The 20,400-nt window shown below is 47.8% G+C and overlaps 1 protein-coding gene across 2 annotated transcripts; it reads left to right on the top strand.

The window, feature by feature from the left end:
• The first annotated feature begins 103 nt into the window (after positions 1 to 103).
• Positions 104 to 19,458, top strand: LOC120809315 (lon protease homolog 2, peroxisomal). 2 transcript variants are annotated; one of them, XM_040163024.2, is made up of 17 exons: positions 104 to 615; positions 2,473 to 2,608; positions 3,338 to 3,451; positions 5,253 to 5,384; positions 5,716 to 5,844; positions 5,944 to 6,098; positions 7,075 to 7,169; positions 8,123 to 8,241; positions 8,354 to 8,493; positions 10,651 to 10,792; positions 10,882 to 11,032; positions 11,569 to 11,695; positions 12,770 to 12,909; positions 13,687 to 13,775; positions 14,021 to 14,228; positions 18,497 to 18,687; positions 18,784 to 19,458. In XM_040163024.2, the coding sequence occupies exons 1-17, from the start codon at positions 383 to 385 to the stop codon at positions 19,018 to 19,020; spliced, it is 2,538 nt and encodes an 845-aa protein (XP_040018958.2). In that variant the 5' UTR covers positions 104 to 382; the 3' UTR covers positions 19,021 to 19,458. The 2 variants fall into 2 exon arrangements, with proteins under 2 accessions (XP_040018958.2, XP_040018959.2); XM_040163025.2 differs by lacking the exons at positions 2,473 to 2,608; positions 3,338 to 3,451 and having other exon boundaries at positions 372 to 615.
• Positions 19,459 to 20,400: the final 942 nt, after the last annotated feature.

The raw sequence follows: 20,400 nt of genomic DNA, 5'->3' as shown, positions 1-20,400 counted from the left end.
CGGGGGGGGGGGGGGAAATATCTCGTCAATTGAAAAAGAGCAACAAAGAATTCGCGATTACGCACATTTTGTCCACGAGGACTACCCGTAGCCCGTCCAGCGCGTACCAGAAGTAAACACGCATAGGTAAAGACGGACACAAATACCAAATAATCCCTTTGAGGGGGTCAACAACCGTGCGAGAATAACTGTGAATACAAAAACCCAGCGATTTGATTTCAGAAACGTGAATTCAATCTCATCGTAGGCCGAATCGTGTATCCGACTCTTCGGTGAGAGCTTTATTTTGAAAGCCCGACTCGGAAGTCTCCCTGCCGCTCGGCCCATCCGACGGCAGCGGGCGTTTGTCTTCCGGAACTAACCGAGAAGACGACGACGGACGATGGCGTCCGGCGACGGAATCCAGGTGCCGAGCCGGCTGCCGCTGCTGCTGAGCCACGAGGCGGTGCTCCTGCCGGGCTCCACGGCCCGGTTCACCGTGGACTCCCCGCGGAACATGCACCTGGTCAGCCAGCGGCTGCTGCGGGGCACGTCGCTGAAGAGCACCATCATAGGGGTGATTCCCAACACCAGGGACCCGGAGCGGGACACGGACGGCCTGCCCGCCCTGCACAAGTAATACACACTCAGAGATAACACGGGGGGGGGGGGACAAACCAGAGTCCTGCGAGACAACAAAGTCCGCGTCTTCCGTTCTTGTTTTGGAGACACTATGAGCAGCTTTTTGGGCAAATGAGAAATACTGTGTCTGTTGACACATGTTGTGTAACAACATGTCCCAGTTGGGAGAGGTCGTGCCTTTCAGCTGACCTCTCCGGTCGCGTGACAGAGTTTATGCTGCTCATCGGAGGACTTTTTGTTTCCTTTGTTACGTTTCCATGACGATTGTCATTGCATGTGATATTTTGTGATTTGTTCCAGTAAAGTTTAACCTCTGGCTTTCCCCTCGAGGCCTACATGTAATATTCATTCTTTCCCCCCCAAAAAATATTATGTTAATAATAACCAATTATTATTATTATTTTGTTTTTTTTATATACAGTATATATATATTCTATATAATTTATATATTATATTATATAATATATAAATATATATATATATATATATTATATAATTTATATATTATATTATATAATATATATATTATATAATTTATATATTATATAATATATATATATACATATATATATATATATATATATGAGGGATATATATATATATATGAGGGAACATGAGGGACTAAAGCCTAGTTTAGCGGTGCTCTGCAGTGAGGCACAGCTAGGTGGACTTTGACCTTTAACCTTTCGCCAGCTTCCTACCAGGTCAGTCTGGTTACTAAGAACAAGCGATTGTGTCACAGTTTTGTCTTTTCCCCCAACCACAGATACTGGAAACGCTTGGTGCCCTTGAGCAAAGTACTTTGCATTTCTGCATGCAGAATCTATCAACAAAAGGAATTGAGACAATCTGATGAGCCTTTGGCTGCTGTGTTAAATCAAAGCAATGTCTCATATATGTTAGAGGGATATAATGCTCGTTCTAAGCGTCTTTTCCCTTTTAAACACTGTCTTCTAAAGGCTTCCACTCTTCGGGGGGCTGCAACTTCACACACATTAAATCCAGGAATTTATTTCTTACCCGCCGCAAGCTCACAATCAGAAACATACCTTTTGCATGTGTGTGGACGGGGGAGTCGCTCAGCCATATTCAAAGCAGCCAAGCTGTAGAACAAAGCTTTAATGTCCTCGCTAAGTGTGAGGAATTAGAATGTTATATTTTGTACAACAAGATTAAAGGTAAACAGGTCAATAAACTGTCCACACTAAAATATTTCCCAATTTAGTGTCAGTGAATTGGGGGGATCTCACGTCTACTCGGAGCCACTGAGGACATCCAGTGTGTGTGTGTTTTGTGCGTGTATATTGTTTTATATATATATATATATATATATGTATATAATATAATGAACCCCATTCTAGCTTGTTTTCCTGGACGAACTTCTAAACATACATTTCTTCATGAATAAGGTTCAGAGTGAGTCGACGGAAGGTCTGTGGCCTCTTGGAACTGGGACGTGGTTGAAATCCAGCCCGGATGAGGACAGTAGCCCCGTCGTTTTACGAAGCGTATTTCGTTTAGGTGTAAACAAAGTGTTCTCTCCCGTCTTTCTAATCCTTGAATGGCAACGCTATCAACGCAATGTAGAGGTCAAGGTAGGCGGTCTTTTCCATCACCTTCCATAATGGACAACAATGTTCTCTCCCTTGTGTGACCATTGGAAGCTGATTCAGCAACCCGTCCTCGGACGGAGGGGTTGCACAGATTGCGACACCTGAGGCCGCATAAGTCGAAGCCAAAGGCCGAATCCTTTTTGAGTCGCCCAAAATCAACTCCGCTCCGTGCCTGCGGGCGTTTCACAAATGTCCTGTTCAATGATTTCCACTGCCTCGTCTGTCTCCGCCTCGGTAGGATTGGCACGGCGGGGATAGCGGTGCAGGTGGTGGGCAGCAACTGGCCGAAGCCCCACTACACCCTCCTCATCACCGGGTTGTGCCGCTTCAGTGTGTCCGGCCTGCTGAAGGAGCGACCCTTTGTCCTGGCCGAGGTGAACCGCATTAACAGTTGTTCCTAAAGTGGCCCCGGGGGGGGAGTGTCCTGTATGTCAACCATACATGTGGAGGTCTCCAATATCTAATGGCGCGTTTCCACCGAGCGGTACGGCTCGGGTCTGTTAACCATGATTTGCGGAGCGTTTCCACCGCCAACAGTACCCTTACTTGATAGGCGTGGTGTATTCCAGAAAGTAGCGATGACGTCACTTGATAGGCGTGGTACGTGACGGAAAGTAGATTGACGGCGAATGACGACACTCTTTCAACCAATCGACGCTCTGCAGTGAGTCTAGCTCCGCCCCTTTAGTACCAAACAACTGTGCCAGGTGCCCCAACGGAAGGGTACCCAAAAAGTGGTTCGGTACGGTTCGGATTTTTGGTACCATTCTCAACTTTTGGCAGTGGTGACACAAATAAAAGGGTACCGACCCGACCCGTACAGCACCGCACCGCACCGCACCGCTCGGTGGAAACGCGCCATAATCTGTCGTGTCGACAGCGAGCAGCCCTTCAGTACAAACAAACCTCCAAAACTCCAAAAGGTACCTCCCATCTGCTAATTCCCAATGAAGCCGTGACAAAGATGCATTTATGGGGGTTTCCTTTATCATGCCCCGCCCCTCCCCTCACTAAAGGACTAAAACAACTGTCACTCAGTAATTAACCCATGCAAATGTGGGTGATATCAACGTGTGGCTCTTTAATTGCAAAATGAACTGCAGGTGGAGCAGCTGGATAAACTGGAGCATTACACGACTCCGATAACAGAGGGGGCCTCATCCAGCGAGGGCGAGCTAGGGGAGCTGTCAATCAAGTTCTACCAGGCTGCCGTACAGGTGTGTGTGTGTGTGTGTCAGTGTGTGTGTGGAAACGTGCCAGCCTATGTTAACATGTAAGAATGGAAATGAAATGGATCGTATTACAGCTAAAGGACATTCTGCTTTTTAAACCAGATGAGATTCTTCTACCCGGACGTTATAAAACTCTTTTCAGGTTCCATGTGGGTTTAGTTAAGGGTCCTACATCCAACGGAACACTGAGGTGCTTGTCTTTGGGAGAACTCACAGCAGTATGACATTCATTAGGAAAACGAAGCGTGGCGTTAGTCCACGGAAGTCGTACACCCTCCCCCGACTACGACTGCACTAATCTGTTACAGGCCGAACCAATGGCAAAGCTGCCCCCCCTCCTCCCTTTACCCCGAGCGAGTTATCGCTCCCAATCGGCCAGGCGTCAATCACAGGCCTTCTACGGGGGTTCGTTAAATACGACTGCACTAAACTGTTACAGGCCAAACCAATGGCAAAGCTGCCCCCCCCCCCCCCACCCCACTCCCCTTTTAGCTCAGAGTTCACCTTGCATAGCATAGCAAATGGTTAAAAATGTATTCAAGGGCTCATTTTTGTCCATCCGGGGAGGGTAAGGGGAGGGGGGGCTGCTTTAGTAAACCACGGCGCATTTCAAGTACGGCTGCTTCCATTTTTGCATCTGCAAATCAAACGTCTCGCTTCGTTCATTCAACCAGCTGTTAATATTTCGCGTCAAAGCTTCACTGGTGTTCGTCTAACGGGCGTAAAGTTGTCATTGTTCATGATGCACATCCGCGTCTGATTTAGAATAACTGAGCCTCTTACCTCCGGGCTTACTTAACCAGAAAAAAAAAAAAAAGGATTGCTTATCGTCGCCGCCAGGATGATGCTGAGATTGGTCGCTGCACGTCTGCACGAGTGTGTGAATCAGTGTGTGCATGCATGAGTGTGTGCATGCATGAGTGTTTGCATGCATGAGTGTGTGCATGCATGAGTGTTTGCATGCATGCGTGAGTGTGTGCGTGAGTGTGCATGCATGGGCGCGTCAGTGGCCGGTCTCTCATTCTGCTGCAGCAAACTGCAGGATATTCTGGGCGGCCAGCTTGTGGCTGAACGCTTTGAGGACCTCTTCACACTTTCTTATAACCCCTTTTTATTGCCTGTTTCATTGCGCCATTGAACGCGTCTGCTCCTCACTGACGACGCTTACTGGGGACTCTCGTCATAACAAAGCTGAGGCCCTTTACGACGCCACTATAACTTGTCAATCACCTAAACATGGCTCTTTTTAAAGGTTTCCTTCGGTGATTCTCGTCAAACACATCTGTTTCCAATGTTGTTTGTTTGGTTGGTTCATTCATAGTAGTGGTGATGTCTCTCCTGCTGCATTGCAGCGTTACCTTGGAACTACGTGAGAAGAAGTACAAGGCTGCTGCCGTCAAGCACTTATAATTTACGAGATTATATATAATTTTTGGAAAATGATTCATCGTCCATCTTTGCTTAATAATTTATTTCTGAGCTATACCAGAAATCCTGGAGAAAGTTTAACATTCCAGCTCTCCAAAAACTCTGGGATCCCTCAGGGATAATTTATTATTATAAGAATTACGACGATGGCTTTTCCTTGAATCACAGATTGTTTCTTAACTACTTAATATATTCCATAATAATTTAGCTCCACCAACCTGCAGTTCTTCCAACACATTCATTGTGTCTGTTTTAGGCAAAGCAGGTCAAATCCATTTGTCTCGCCCCTTTCAACAACTCAGCATTTCATCGTGCATCATATAAAACTTTCCACGTGTGTGTGTGTGTGTGTGCACAGTTGCTGGGTATGTTGGACATGTCGGTTCCAGTGGTGGCCAAGTTCCGGCGTCTTCTGGACAGTCTGCCCAGGGCGGCTCTGCCCGATGTGGTGGCCTCCATGATCCGCACCTCAAACAAGGAGAAACTCCAGGTGAGGCGAACGGCCGGGTGGGTGTGGTCCAAGTTTTAAACCTAAAAACGACTTAAACGGAGACGAAACGGGAGGTGAAAGTTTCATTACAGCATCTCGCTGTATTTTTTTTTTACAGTTTCAATCTAAAGAGCCAGTTAAAGAGCAAACGCGCCGCTCGTCGCACATTCAGGGACACATTTTAAAAAAAGGGTTTGTGCCGTTTTGGTAGCGTGTCCGTCTTCGTCTTTCTCCAGGGGACATTTGTATCTGGTCATTACCGCATGGATTAAAGTGTGCTTTTCCCTGAGCGGAATGTATTCTTGAAATGATGCTTCTGTGTGCTGTAAAGGTCCTGGATGCGTTGACCTTGGAGGAGCGATTTAAGAGAGCTCTGCCCATGTTGACCAGACAAATAGAAGGACTAAAACTGCTGCAGAAAAACAGGAAGATGTCTTCAGGTCCCGAAAATGAGAAGCGGGTAAGAAACATTTGCATTCGCGCTTTTGCTCTCAACAAAGTGTGTGTGTGTGTGTGTGTGTGCGTGCATAAGCCTCGCTTACCCGTCTCATCTGTTCAGGTGCGTAAAGGGGGAGTGGTCTCGGGTCGGCCGTTCAACCTGGGTGAGGAGCCTGAAGATGAGGACGGCGATGACATCGCCGCCTTGGAAAAGAAGGTTCACAGGGCCAAGATGTCGGACGCCGCACTCCGAGTTTGCCTCAAAGAGCTCAACAGGTGAAATGTTTCTCCTCTGTTTGAATAATACTGCAATTAACCGTAAAATGTCAACGTTTAACATCTGCTGTTATACCTATAGTATGCCCCTATTTGCTGTAGTCTTTGATTGAAAATAAATGTGTATGTTTGGTTAAATGTTGGCTCACTGGGATTCCATAACCATGGACCAATAATTCAATTAAAACAAGGATTATTTTGTTTTACTAAGAATATATTTGTGTGAATTAAGGGATTTATATGGTCGGAGGAAATTGCACTGCAACCTGGAGGAGGGTTCTACTTTTAGTTTTCTTTCTTTTTTGTCTCCCTGTTAAGGTTTTTCTTTGGGGCAAAGTGTTCCCTGTGCAGATGGGGGGGTTCCGGGACAGAGGGTGTTGCATGTGTACCTATGGGTGGCGCTCTCCTGCCCTGCCACTCCCAAATAAGCAGCAGTGCTGCTTACAAATAGGCGTCAGGGTCAGCGTTGCCCAAAACAAGAAACAACAAACAATCTTAACCAAAATGTTACCTCCCTAACCGTCCCCTCCCCCAACAAAAGAAAAGTACAAGAATCTTACCTAACTCCCTAACTGTAAAACAGGAGAGAAGTAGGTGAACAAGAAGGGCTTCTCCCCCCTACTGTTACATGGTCGACAACATAGACATTTCCATAGAAAAAGCACGGCCTGGTTGGGAGCTGGCGAGACCAAGATAGCGACCGGCCTTTAGATGGAAAGTGGAATGTGCTACAAGTGATCAGTGGGGGGGGGGGGGGAAAGAAACAACAAAATTTGGTTTTGTATTTAAAATGTTGCATTTAAATGTGAAAAGAAGGCATCGCGTAAGGCAAAGTTTTGTCAAACTTTCCGACGCACATTTTCCCGTCTTCCCATTTGCACGCTGTCAAACCTTTTGAATCATTTCCATTCTCTCGGATCCCTTTGAAAACGATCCCCCCCTACTTCAACGACTCCTCTCGTTCCTCTGTTTTCAGGTTGAAGAAGATGCCCCAGTCAATGCCCGAATTCTCCCTGGCCAGAAACTACTTGGATTTGATGGTAGAGTTGCCATGGAGCAAAAGCACCAAAGGTACACGGAGCTGGAAGCCACACGTGTCACATGCCTCAGATCCTCTGGAGATGATGCTGAAATCCACCCAGCCTAATGTTTTATGTGGGGGCTGTAACAGTGTCGTCGCCGCTGTGCGGAATATTGCAACGTAATCGGTCTTGCGTTCGTGTGGTCAGCTGAAAGAAAAGGGTTTAAAACGTCACGCGTTCATTACTGAGGTTGTGACAATTGTAGGTTTCAATCTGGTGCACGAACGGAGCCGTGCACCAGATTAACGGCCGGTTACATAATGGGCTTCCATTTCTATTTCTTCAGGGCTTCGTTATTTCAACCGCCGCGGCCTCAACGTCACTGGCGTCTTGCAAGTGAAAGGGAGGCTGGTGTCTTTTTCCCCGATTTGGTGTGTTGTAGCATCTCTCTGCTCATTTCTTCACTCTCATTGCTGCTCCACCTGCAGCTTCGTTCAGTGAGAAATGCTGTGACCACTTACTGGGTCAAAGAGACAACGTGGTGCATTTATCTAGTGGAGAGATGGCGATATTCATCAGGTTTATCAAACACACAAAGCTAATTTTGCTCCATAAATTCTGGGTGTTTAACTGTTTGCTAACATGTGAAGCATTACAACTGTGGTTAGGAGCTTCAGATAAAGTGCAAAGGTGAAACCAAAATGTTCCCATCGAAAGTCCAAGGCGATAAAATTTGCCCCCACAAAGCCCTAAAACGATACAATGTATTTGTGCCGGCTGGCCACAACATAAAATGTCAGTGCGCCACGTTAAAGGACTCCACAAAATAATGTCCAGTCTTTGAAACCGCTTTCCTCTTCTTGCTCCTCACTTCTTCAGCCAGTCATCCCTCCTTCTCTCCTGCCTCCTAATTGTTGTTTCCTTCACTAACCCAAACGTTTCCCCCTCTCTCTCTCTCTCTCGCGCTCTGGGATCCGTCCACATTCAACACCCCCTCCTCAGACTGCCTGGACATCCAAGCGGCTCGCACCCTGTTGGACAACGACCACTATGCCATGGACAAGCTGAAGAGACGCGTGCTGGAGTACCTCGCGGTTAGACAGCTGAAGACTTCTCTGAAGGTGTGTCCTACAGATCAGGCCGCAAAAGATAGAAAGACAAAAAGAGGGGGTTTCTCTATGTGCCTTACTTTCGTCACTTTTTGAAATTTGATACCGTTGCTTTTGTCTTCAGGGGCCGATCATTTGCTTTGTGGGGCCCCCAGGAGTTGGTAAGACCAGTGTAGGACGCTCCATCGCCAGGACCCTGGGCCGAGAGTTTCACCGCATCGCTTTAGGAGGCATCTGTGACCAGTCGGACATCCGTGGACACAGGTACCGGACAGTGGCGAGGCCTGCAAACTGCATACAAACATGTGAATTACCTGTGAAAACACATTATATATATATATATATATATATATATATATATATATCATTTATTAATATATTTTATATATATATATATAAAAAATATATTATATATATATATAATATATATATATATATATATATTATATATATATATAATGTATATATATATATAATATATATATATAATGTATATATATATATAATATATATATCGTCCTCAATTACACATGTGTTCCGCAGACTTCATTTACTGAGGTTGGGTCTTTGTTCTTCGGCAGCTTGTCATTGAGTGAATTATTTGCTCTTTGGATGAAGCAGTTCGAACTACAGTCGTGGTTTTTATCCAGTTTCCTTTTCGTATAAACCACTCTACATTTTGCCATATGTCTGCATTTCTGGCTTCATACCATCCAAAAAGTAAGTTTAGTCACTTTTATTGAATACAATGTACTGTAGAAAAACTAAAGAAAGGTTATTGCTGCCAAAAAAAAAAAAAAATCAAAGAAACGCTGCCTTTTGTCCAAAATGTGTGACAAACGTAATGATTCAGGATCGCCCCAGAGGAAAAAAACACAACAATCCACATGTTATCATTACATAGAATCCCCAGCCAATTTTTAGTCCACCCCATCAACGGCGTCTGGCCAGGCCCGACTTATCCAGCCCGGGTGTGTCAGGTCAAAGATTGTCTCCGGTGGACAATCTTTGGGGAATCGAATGAATTTTCATTCCATAATCCACACTTTTCAAAAACAGGAAAAGTAGAAATAAGAGATCACCGCCACATCGGGAGTAACGAATGGTGGACCCGCGAACAGGCAACAACCCAAGCAAGTGGATGGTTTGACTCCCACGGAGCCTCCGTAACGCGAGTCGGCCCAAAGGTCACGGGAGTTTCGGGCCGTGGGTTCACGCAGCTCGTCTTTGATCGGCCCGATCTGCTTCCCGCGTCTTATCTCTGTCAAAACACACACACATCTCCGCTTGCAGAGGCGATCCACTTATTTTCTAAAGAGAAGTTGAAACGCCGCGATGAAAGCCAGATGAGTCTGTGGGAGAAATGAACCCTCTGAAAGGCCCGAGCGGAGGCCAGAGGGACGCCACCGCCTGCGCGCTCTCGCTTGCTCTCTTGTTACCGTCCCGCTGCGACGTGACAAACGGGAACGCAAACATGTGACGACTCCTCACGCGATTTTTCGATTTCTCTCGATTCTCTCTTGATCGATTCGGTCTCGATTCAGAAAGGTTAATAATCGGAATAAAAAAAAAAAAAGTCTGTCTCGCGCAAGATATTTGTTGGCGCTCCAAGGTGTTTTCTACGCGCTCGCTGTTTTCCTTTCTGACAGTGAGGGGGCGGAGCCAGTCACCATGGTCTCTACACCTGATTGGTTACAAACCCGTCTTTTGATTGGCCGGAGTGATGCATTCACACAACTATAGAAGCCCATTTCCGCACTAATGTAAGGGGATAGAAAGTCTGAGAAAGTATGAGATAAAACGTTGTCAAAAAACAAACGTCCCCCTTCGGTAACCGTAGTGGAGCGTAGATGACAACCAGCTACAAGCATCATTTACCATCATTACCGGCACATTAAGAGCAATGCGTCCAGCTCGCAGACCGGTCCGTCAGTCTGAATCTGAATATCTAATAACTTTACTGAACTATGGAGGAGCCTGCGCACATCTTACCTCATTATTTCCATTTTCCAAAAAGTCGATCCGTATTGAAAGTTGGCGAGATATTCACAGATTTGGACTTTTTTCCAGTATTTTACAAAAACGAACCAGTCTGAGACTAAGAGCAGCTTTTTCTTCATTTAAAAGAAAAACGATTGTTGATAGAAAATCATATTTTTGACAAAGATCTTTTTTTTTCTCTTATAAAAAATTAGAGAAGGTAATTCATCTGTTGATTTTCTTTAATTATCAAATAAAGTAGGAAGTGATTAGCAACCTCTGAGTAGCAAACTCAGATTTGAGAACATTTAGAAAATCGAGATGCATCGATAATCGGTTTGGAATCGGAATCGTGAGGTGCCAAGAGATTCCCGCCCCTCCCGCACTCAATCAATTCACGTGCCTGTGCGTAAAGCAAATGATTTCAAATGGTTTCCCCAGGCGCACGTACGTGGGGAGCATGCCCGGGCGCATTATCAACGGCCTGAAGACGGTCGGCGTGAATAATCCCGTGTTCCTCTTGGACGAGGTGGACAAGCTGGGGAGGGGCCTGCAGGGAGACCCGGCGGCCGCACTGCTGGAGGTGAGGAGAAGACGTGACGTTGTTTTTTGACGACGAGGGTTGGGAGGAATCCTCTTCCATCGGTATCGGATGTCTTGCATCTCTCTCAGGTCCTGGACCCGGAGCAGAACCACAGCTTCACTGACCATTACCTCAACGTGGCCTTTGACCTCTCCCAAGTGCTCTTTATCGCCACCGCGAACACCACGGCGACCATCCCCCCCGCCCTGCTGGACAGGATGGAGGTGCTGCAGGTAGCGGGTGAGTTCAGGTCGCAGCGGTCCCCGTCGTGGTGACGGAGCAGTTCCCAAGTTGAGTGCACGTGTGTCGAGGCCGTCCGGCTGCGTGTCCAGCGACGACCCGCAGGTACTCGATTTATTGCCGGAAAGAATCGATCGGTAGCTTGTTTCACAACCTGAGGTCCATGAAGACTTGACATGAGACACGGCGGGGGAGGACAGAAATGCCGCCGGACGGGAGAAGGTGAACCTGATAGAATCCCGCCTGTTTTGAGGAAAGTAGTAGTTGTCATTTTTTCCCTTCCCGTTGCTCCGTCTAAAGGCTGCGAAATAACACACCCTGCTGTGACTGGCGAGAGTTATGACAACAGGTTCAGGGTTAGCATATCACAGGCGGGGGGGGGGGGGGGGGGGGGACTTCGCCGGCGCGTCGAAAAAGGGAAAGCGCTGCTGCGTCGAATTCCCCAGCGGATCGCCGGCGATGTTATAAGAGTGCGGCGCTCAAGCCGAGGTCGCTGTTTTATCAAAGTGTGTGTGTGTGCGCCTGTCGCGTTTCAGGCTACACCCGGGAGGAGAAGGTGGAGATCGCTCACCGCCACCTGATCCCAAACCAGCTGGAGCAGCATGGACTGACGCCTCAGCAGCTGCACGTCCCGCAGGACACCACCCAGGACGTCATCAGCAGGTGCGCAGGGGGTTTCTGCAAAAAACACATACGCGGTGAAACGAGCGGGGGGGCTTCCATTGGTTCAGGGCCGGTCCTGGTGGTGGCGTGAGCACCAGATTCCTCCACGGCGCGTTTCCGTCCATCTGGTAAAGGTTATGCGGGGTCAGGGTGGGGGCCTTTAGAGGGAGGGTTAAGTTGAAATATACGCGCTACGTCAGGGGTCGACAATCTGGTTTGTCTCACGGTTTCATGTGGCCACGATAATCACCCGGCCGGTGTGGGATTGAGGGGGTGAGGGGGGGGGGCTCCGGCACGAAGGGTCGATCTGAGCAGAGATTACGAGACAACGTCACTGTTAAATCAAACAGCGCCTGCACGACCACCACCACCGCCGCCGCCGCGTGCCAAAGATGAAGCCGGCGCGTCGCTGAGAAGCACGTACAAGAATCCTCTGACCTGCCAAGATTGAAGCCAGCCGAGGGGAGAAAAGAAAAGGGCCATAACTCACGGGGGGAGAGCGGATCAGTTGCATCTGTGCGCCTCGGTCGGCGGGATCCGATGGGAGCAGAGGTGGCGTAAGAGATGGGAGCGAAAGACGAGACGGAGGAGCCGGCGTCTTCGATTGAGAGCAGCTCTCACAAAGAATCCACAACCAAAGACTCAGGTTCTAAACATTCGAGTGGTGGAATAAATGGCTTCATTAATATTAGTAACAGCCCGGTCAAATTTTAAAAAAAAGAACACTGGTTACCTCACTGGTAACCATGGAAACGGCTAACAGCAGACAGCCCGGTGCTCGTCCTTAGAGGGATACTCCTGACTTCACTTTTTTGCATTATTTTGAAAATAAGTTACATGTGACTTGGGTTTTTTTTTGTGTCAAAGTGACCAAAACACATAATGTGAGATGTCATTTTTTTGTCAGAACCGATTACTTTAGTTGATTTTGAGCGGATAAGACTTTGTTTCATAAGTCACCCAAATACGAGCAACCAGAAACGGCGACTGTCGTTCCTCACTTGACCCCCCCCCCCCTCCCCCCCACATAACTGTATCCATCTGCTTTGTGTGTCTTTGTGTGCGTCGTTGTAGCTACACCCGCGAGGCCGGCGTGCGTTCCCTGGAGAGGAAGTTTGGGGCCATCTGCCGCGCGGTGGCGGTGAAAGTCGCCGAAGGCCGCCGAGGCGCCGCGACGGACGTTTCCGCCGCCGAGCGTCCGCCACAGCAGGGGGGTAAGAGCCCGGGGGGGGGGTTTCTCTGCTCTGTTTGTGTCTCGGCGGGACGGACGAGGGGGTCAAATTCCTGGTTGGCAGAGCGGACGTGTGATCTACTGTGTGTACTTAGTTCCAAAAAAAGGAAGCGGATCAATGTGAACACAGTTCAACTTATTCAACTCACCACAGACTGCTTCTGTATAAAAAAAGGGCAGAAAAATCCTAGATGAAGTAATCAGGAATCAAAGGTTCCCCTTTTATTAGTAAAGAACTAGTAGATAAAGTAAAAATATGATGCTATTATGAGCCTTTACACCATCATACTAGTAGCACATGGGCTTTTCTGGATATGACAAGTCGAAACATCTCCCGTTATAAAAAAAAAAAAAGACCTTTATGATGGAGAGCGGAGACGTGGATCAGAGCTGGGGGGCTCAGCGAGTCGTCTCGTGCGGCTCGGTGGAAAGACCTCTCGTGTTGCCAGGTAACGGGGTGCAGGGGGCATCCAGCGCTGACATGGGTGGAGTTTGTCCCCGTTGACGGTTTCCAGCTTTTTTAATTTTTAATCAGGGTTTAATGTATATCTGCATTTTGCATAATGCATAACGTGTGTGTGTGTGTGTGTAACCCTGAGCTCCATCGTTCTGTATCACATGTGGGCCGTGTGGAGCGTTGCACCACCTACTGTGCGTTTGTATGAACTTCATAGCATGTTTCAGTTACGTGACCACGCGATCGTTTGGCTGCGTCATGAATTTATTCTGAAAACCGTTCCAATTTGTTGCATGCGCTCAGACAAGGCGGCGGCGCCCCCCGAGATGCCCATAGTGATCGACCACGTGGCCCTGAGGGACATCCTGGGTCCTCCTCTGTTTGAAATGGAGGTGAGAAGCCCCCCCCTCCCCTCCCCCCCCTCCCCCTTCGGCTGTCTTGAGTTTCTGGAATGTTCTCGCACCTCATTAATGTGAAGATGTCTCATAAAGTCAGGATCACGCTGCAGGCACTTGTCCTCATGTCTCATCATGTCGGCCTTTTGATTGAAAGAAGATTACAAGGCCACTTGAATTCGGAATATTCCACCAACTCTGTGCGTGTGCGTGTGCGTGTGTGTGTGCGTGTGTGTGTGCAGGTGTCTGAGAGGCTCACCCTGCCAGGTGTGGCTGTGGGTCTGGCCTGGACCCCCCTGGGGGGGGAGATTCTGTTTGTGGAGGCCAGTCGAATGGAGGGAGAAGGTCAGCTCACCCTGACCGGTCAGCTTGGAGACGTTATGAAAGAATCCGCCCATCTGGCGATCAGCTGGCTCAGAGCAAATGCTAAAACCTACCAGCTCACCAACAGTGAGTGCGCGCACACACACACACACACACACACAGACTCGGACTTTCCTACAAAAAAGAACCGCGAAACGCAATTTATGCGGTATTACCATAAAAGATTCGGCCTCAACCACGTCCAATTTTATCCGGCCTCTGAAAACTCACCCTGATAGGTGAGTAAACATGTTTAGCTAAGCGAGCAGTGACCATCCACCGTTAGCTTGCGTCTTGCTTTAGCTACGACCCGACGTTACGGGAACGAATGTTTACGCTCTGCAAGTGAAAAACAAATAGTCGTCGCTTATACATTTTGCAATATTTTCTTACCCAGAGTACCATTTAATCAGTTCATAACCTCGTGGTATCAGATGGGCTTTGTTGGACATATAATTGTAAGCTAATATACGTGTGGCAACACTTATTATAACCACAAGAGACTTGAGACTTGACCTCTAGCTCAGAGACTTGACCTCTAGCTCAGAGACTTGAGACTTGACCTCTAGCTCAGAGACTTGGACTCTAGCTCAGAGACTTTGACTCTAGCTCAGAGACTTGACCTCTAGCTCAGAGACTTGTGACTTGGACTTTAGCTCAGAGACTTGAGACTTGGACTCTAGATCAGAGACTTGAGACTTGGACTCTAGATCAGAGACTTGACCTCTAGCTCAGAGACTTGTGACTTGGACTCTAGCTCAGAGACTTGAGACTTGGACTCTAGCTCAGAGACTTGAGACTTGGACTCTAGCTCAGAGACTTGAGACTTGACCTCTAGCTCAGAGACTTTGACTCTAGCTCAGAGACTTGTGACTTGGACTCTAGCTCAGAGACTTGGACTCTAGCTCAGAGACTTGAGACTTGGACTCTAGCTCAGAGACTTGAGACTTGACCTCTAGCTCAGAGACTTGACCTCTAGCTCAGAGACTTGACCTCTAGCTCAGAGACTTGACCTCTAGCTCAGAGACTTGTGACTTGGACTCTAGCTCAGAGACTTGTGACTTGGACTCTAGCTCAGAGACTTGTGACTTGGACCTCTAGCTCAGAGACTTGACCTCTAGCTCAGAGACTTGAAACTTGGACTCTAGCTCAGAAACTTGGACTCTAGCTCAGAGACTTGCGACTTGGACTCTAGCTCAGAGACTTGTGACTTGGACTCTAGCTCAGAGACTTGAGACTTGGACTCTAGCTCAGAGACTTGAGACTTGACCTCTAGCTCAGAGACTTTGACTCTAGCTCAGAGACTTGTGACTTGGACTCTAGCTCAGAGACTTGGACTCTAGCTCAGAGACTTGAGACTTGGACTCTAGCTCAGAGACTTGAGACTTGACCTCTAGCTCAGAGACTTGACCTCTAGCTCAGAGACTTGACCTCTAGCTCAGAGACTTGTGACTTGGACTCTAGCTCAGAGACTTGTGACTTGGACTCTAGCTCAGAGACTTGTGACTTGGACCTCTAGCTCAGAGACTTGACCTCTAGCTCAGAGACTTGAAACTTGGACTCTAGCTCAGAAACTTGGACTCTAGCTCAGAGACTTGCGACTTGGACTCTAGCTCAGAAACTTGGACTCTAGCTCAGAGACTTGTGACTTGGACTCTAGCTCAGAGACTTGACCTCTAGCTCAGAGACTTGTGACTTGGACTCTAGCTCAGAGACTTGCGACTTGGACTCTAGCTCAGAAACTTGGACTCTAGCTCAGAGACTTGTGACTTGGACTCTAGCTCAGAGACTTGACCTCTAGCTCAGAGACTTGTGACTTGGACTCTAGCTCAGAGACTTGTGACTTGGACTCTAGCTCAGAGACTTGAGACTTGGACTCTAGCTCAGAGACTTGAGACTTGACCTCTAGCTCAGAGACTTGTGACTTGGACTCTAGCTCAGAGACTTGAGACTTGACCTCTAGCTCAGAGACTTGACCTCTAGCTCAGAGACTTGTGACTTGGACTCTAGCTCAGAGACTTGACCTCTAGCTCAGAGACTTGTGACTTGGACTCTAGCTCAGAGACTTGCGACTTGGACTCTAGCTCAGAAACTTGGACTCTAGCTCAGAGACTTTTGACTTGGACTCTAGCTCAGAGACTTGACCTCTAGCTCAGAGACTTGTGACTTGGACTCTAGCTCAGAGACTTGTGACTTGGACTCTAGCTCAGAGACTTGAGACTTGGACTCTAGCTCAGAGACTTGAGACTTGACCTCTAGCTCAGAGACTTGAGACTTGACCTCTAGCTCAGAGACTTGGACTCTAGCTCAGAGACTTGGACTCTAGCTCAGAGACTTTGACTCTAGCTCAGAGACTTGACCTCTAGCTCAGAGACTTGTGACTTGGACTTTAGCTCAGAGACTTGAGACTTGGACTCTAGATCAGAGACTTGAGACTTGGACTCTAGATCAGAGACTTGACCTCTAGCTCAGAGACTTGTGACTTGGACTCTAGCTCAGAGACTTTGACTCTAGCTCAGATACTTTGACTCTAGCTCAGATACTTTGACTCTAGCTCAGTGACTTGACCTCTAGCTCAGAGACTTGTGACTTGGACTCTAGCTCAGAGACTTGAGACTTGGACTCTAGCTCAGAGACTTGAGACTTGGACTCTAGCTCAGAGACTTGAGACTTGACCTCTAGCTCAGAGACTTTGACTCTAGCTCAGAGACTTGTGACTTGGACTCTAGCTCAGAGACTTGGACTCTAGCTCAGAGACTTGAGACTTGGACTCTAGCTCAGAGACTTGAGACTTGACCTCTAGCTCAGAGACTTGACCTCTAGCTCAGAGACTTGACCTCTAGCTCAGAGACTTGTGACTTGGACTCTAGCTCAGAGACTTGTGACTTGGACTCTAGCTCAGAGACTTGTGACTTGGACCTCTAGCTCAGAGACTTGACCTCTAGCTCAGAGACTTGAAACTTGGACTCTAGCTCAGAAACTTGGACTCTAGCTCAGAGACTTGCGACTTGGACTCTAGCTCAGAGACTTGCGACTTGGACTCTAGCTCAGAGACTTGAGACTTGGACTCTAGCTCAGAGACTTGAGACTTGACCTCTAGCTCAGAGACTTTGACTCTAGCTCAGAGACTTGTGACTTGGACTCTAGCTCAGAGACTTGGACTCTAGCTCAGAGACTTGAGACTTGGACTCTAGCTCAGAGACTTGAGACTTGACCTCTAGCTCAGAGACTTGACCTCTAGCTCAGAGACTTGACCTCTAGCTCAGAGACTTGTGACTTGGACTCTAGCTCAGAGACTTGTGACTTGGACTCTAGCTCAGAGACTTGTGACTTGGACCTCTAGCTCAGAGACTTGACCTCTAGCTCAGAGACTTGAAACTTGGACTCTAGCTCAGAAACTTGGACTCTAGCTCAGAGACTTGCGACTTGGACTCTAGCTCAGAAACTTGGACTCTAGCTCAGAGACTTGTGACTTGGACTCTAGCTCAGAGACTTGACCTCTAGCTCAGAGACTTGTGACTTGGACTCTAGCTCAGAGACTTGCGACTTGGACTCTAGCTCAGAAACTTGGACTCTAGCTCAGAGACTTGTGACTTGGACTCTAGCTCAGAGACTTGACCTCTAGCTCAGAGACTTGTGACTTGGACTCTAGCTCAGAGACTTGTGACTTGGACTCTAGCTCAGAGACTTGAGACTTGGACTCTAGCTCAGAGACTTGAGACTTGACCTCTAGCTCAGAGACTTGTGACTTGGACTCTAGCTCAGAGACTTGAGACTTGACCTCTAGCTCAGAGACTTGACCTCTAGCTCAGAGACTTGTGACTTGGACTCTAGCTCAGAGACTTGACCTCTAGCTCAGAGACTTGTGACTTGGACTCTAGCTCAGAGACTTGCGACTTGGACTCTAGCTCAGAAACTTGGACTCTAGCTCAGAGACTTTTGACTTGGACTCTAGCTCAGAGACTTGACCTCTAGCTCAGAGACTTGTGACTTGGACTCTAGCTCAGAGACTTGTGACTTGGACTCTAGCTCAGAGACTTGAGACTTGGACTCTAGCTCAGAGACTTGAGACTTGACCTCTAGCTCAGAGACTTGAGACTTGACCTCTAGCTCAGAGACTTGTGACTTGGACTCTAGCTCAGAGACTTGAGACTTGACCTCTAGCTCAGAGACTTGACCTCTAGCTCAGAGACTTGTGACTTAGACTCTAGCTCAGAGACTTGAGACTTGACCTCTAGCTCAGAGACTTGACCTCTAGCTCAGAGACTTGAGACTTGGACTCTAGATCAGAGACTTGTGAGCATCTCTGACACACACACACACGCTCCTTTAACAAACGTTCGGGTCTCTAACAGTGGGCGGCGGCCCGGACCCGCTGGAAGGGACCGACATCCATCTCCACTTCCCAGCAGGAGCCGTCACCAAGGACGGCCCCTCTGCGGGCGTTACCATAGTAACATGCCTGGCCTCGCTGTTCAGCGGCCGACTGGTCAGATCGGACGTCGCCATGACGGGAGAGATCACGCTGAGGGGGCTGGTGCTGCCGGTGAGCGATTTCACGTTTCAGCGCAAATGGCGAGGAGTGTGGAGGCTTCACTTGGTTTTAACCCGACTGGGTGCGTTGCTTTCGCCCCCCCCCCAGGTGGGCGGCATCAAGGACAAGGTCCTCGCGGCCCACAGGGCCGGAGTGAAGCGCGTCATCCTCCCGAAACGCAACGGCAAGGACCTGGAGGAGCTTCCGGCCAACGTTCGAGCCGACCTCGACTTCGTCACGGCCGCCGACCTGGACGAGGTGCTGAACGCCGCCTTTGACGGAGGGTTTCCGGGGACGGGCCACACCCACACCCACCCCCACCCTCAGCTGAGCAGCAAACTGTAATAGACTTAAAAGGGCAGAGTGGGTCATCAGCTTGGACTTTTGTTGTGTGACCGTAACTTTCTGTTGGCTCTTTGCTTTTGAGATCTGAGGATTATTTTCCTATTTAACCCCCTCGGGGTTCAGAGTCAGATCTTATAAACCTGATTATAAATTTGATGTAATGAGGGTGTTTACATTGTGGAAATGTCCCTAACAACTAATTACCGTGGCGTTTGAATGTAAGAAAGAGATTTAAAAAACATGTACACAATTCATTTGAAATCAAGTTGGGTTTTTTTAATATAAAACTGATCATTCAGAGCAGCTTTCCCGTTCGGTGGCATGTGACAAATGACTGCAATCATTTTGATCAATTCAGAAGTTATCGGATACGAACCTGCGCTATGGAATCTTTTTCCTGGACTCATTTTAAAATAATAAAAAGATCTCAAGCCAAAACACATCGTTTTTCTTGCATCATGTCGGCCGAGCTGCCCGGATTAAAACAACGGTTTCGACTAATTGCAACTACATACATCAGGGGTGTCACACATAGTTGCTATGTAATATTCATAGTTGCTAATTGCTACAGAGGGAAACCCTCCAGGCCGTGAACCCAAAACACTTGTGGAACTCCATGAAAACAGCCACCAACATGAAACCCACAAATAAATGTGGATTTATGGTCTTTAAGCGGATCAATGTCAACGAGGCCACGGGTCCAGACGCCATCTCTGCCGTTTGCATCCAGATGCAAGCTGTGTAGGTCCCACAGCTGGATCCACACCAGTTTGCATACACACACACACACACAGCGGGGGAGGCACGGACAATGCAACCAACTGTAAAGTACACCGGGAGAATCCCGGGGCCTCTGCTACGTTTGTGGAGCTTGTAAATTGGCTTATTTGAGGAAATTGCACTTTCTTGTTTCTTGCTCTCCTGAGTTTGTGTCCCTATGGTTGAATGCACTTTTTGTACGTCGCTTTGCATAAAAGCGTCAGCTAAATGACACGTGACGTAGTGTACATACTGCACACCCTGCAGATAACACGCTGGTGCCCAGCACGCTTACGCAACAGCAATTGGGTTTCCTACTGAAGTGCTGATTCATGCATAGGTTTAACTTTTTTATTTTTGTCATATAAAAGACGAGTGGTGTAAAACACTGTAGCGTTAATTAGTTTCTAAAGATGCACCTTTGTTCTTCAAAATGACTTTTAAAATGTAAAAAAGAGAAATCTGTATCCCAGCTGATTCCAATCTGAAGCAGAAAAAAAAAAAAAAGCAATTCCAACTCTGTCCCACGGATGTGATTTTCTTTTTTCCTTCTCCACCCCGTAGCGACGTAATCTGAAACACCAGCGTGCAATGTCTCTCTCTCTCTGTCTCTCTCATTCA

The sequence above is a fragment of the Gasterosteus aculeatus genome, chromosome Y, assembly GCF_964276395.1.
Source record: "Gasterosteus aculeatus chromosome Y, fGasAcu3.hap1.1, whole genome shotgun sequence".
Taxonomy (NCBI): Eukaryota; Metazoa; Chordata; class Actinopteri; order Perciformes; family Gasterosteidae; genus Gasterosteus; species Gasterosteus aculeatus.
Note: the sequence above shows the minus strand (reverse complement) of the source record. Positions and strands in the feature narration are given on the sequence as shown.

Bases quoted from the DNA above. Each gene is read 5' to 3' on its own strand.
- LOC120809315 (XM_040163024.2), top strand. From the start codon at position 383: ATGGCGTCCGGCGACGGAATCCAGGTGCCGAGCCGGCTGCCGCTGCTG. The intron at 2,609-3,337 runs GTGAACCGCATT...AATGAACTGCAG, and splicing joins GACCCTTTGTCCTGGCCGAG to GTGGAGCAGCTGGATAAACT. The intron at 10,793-10,881 runs GTGAGGAGAAGA...CATCTCTCTCAG, and splicing joins CGGCGGCCGCACTGCTGGAG to GTCCTGGACCCGGAGCAGAA.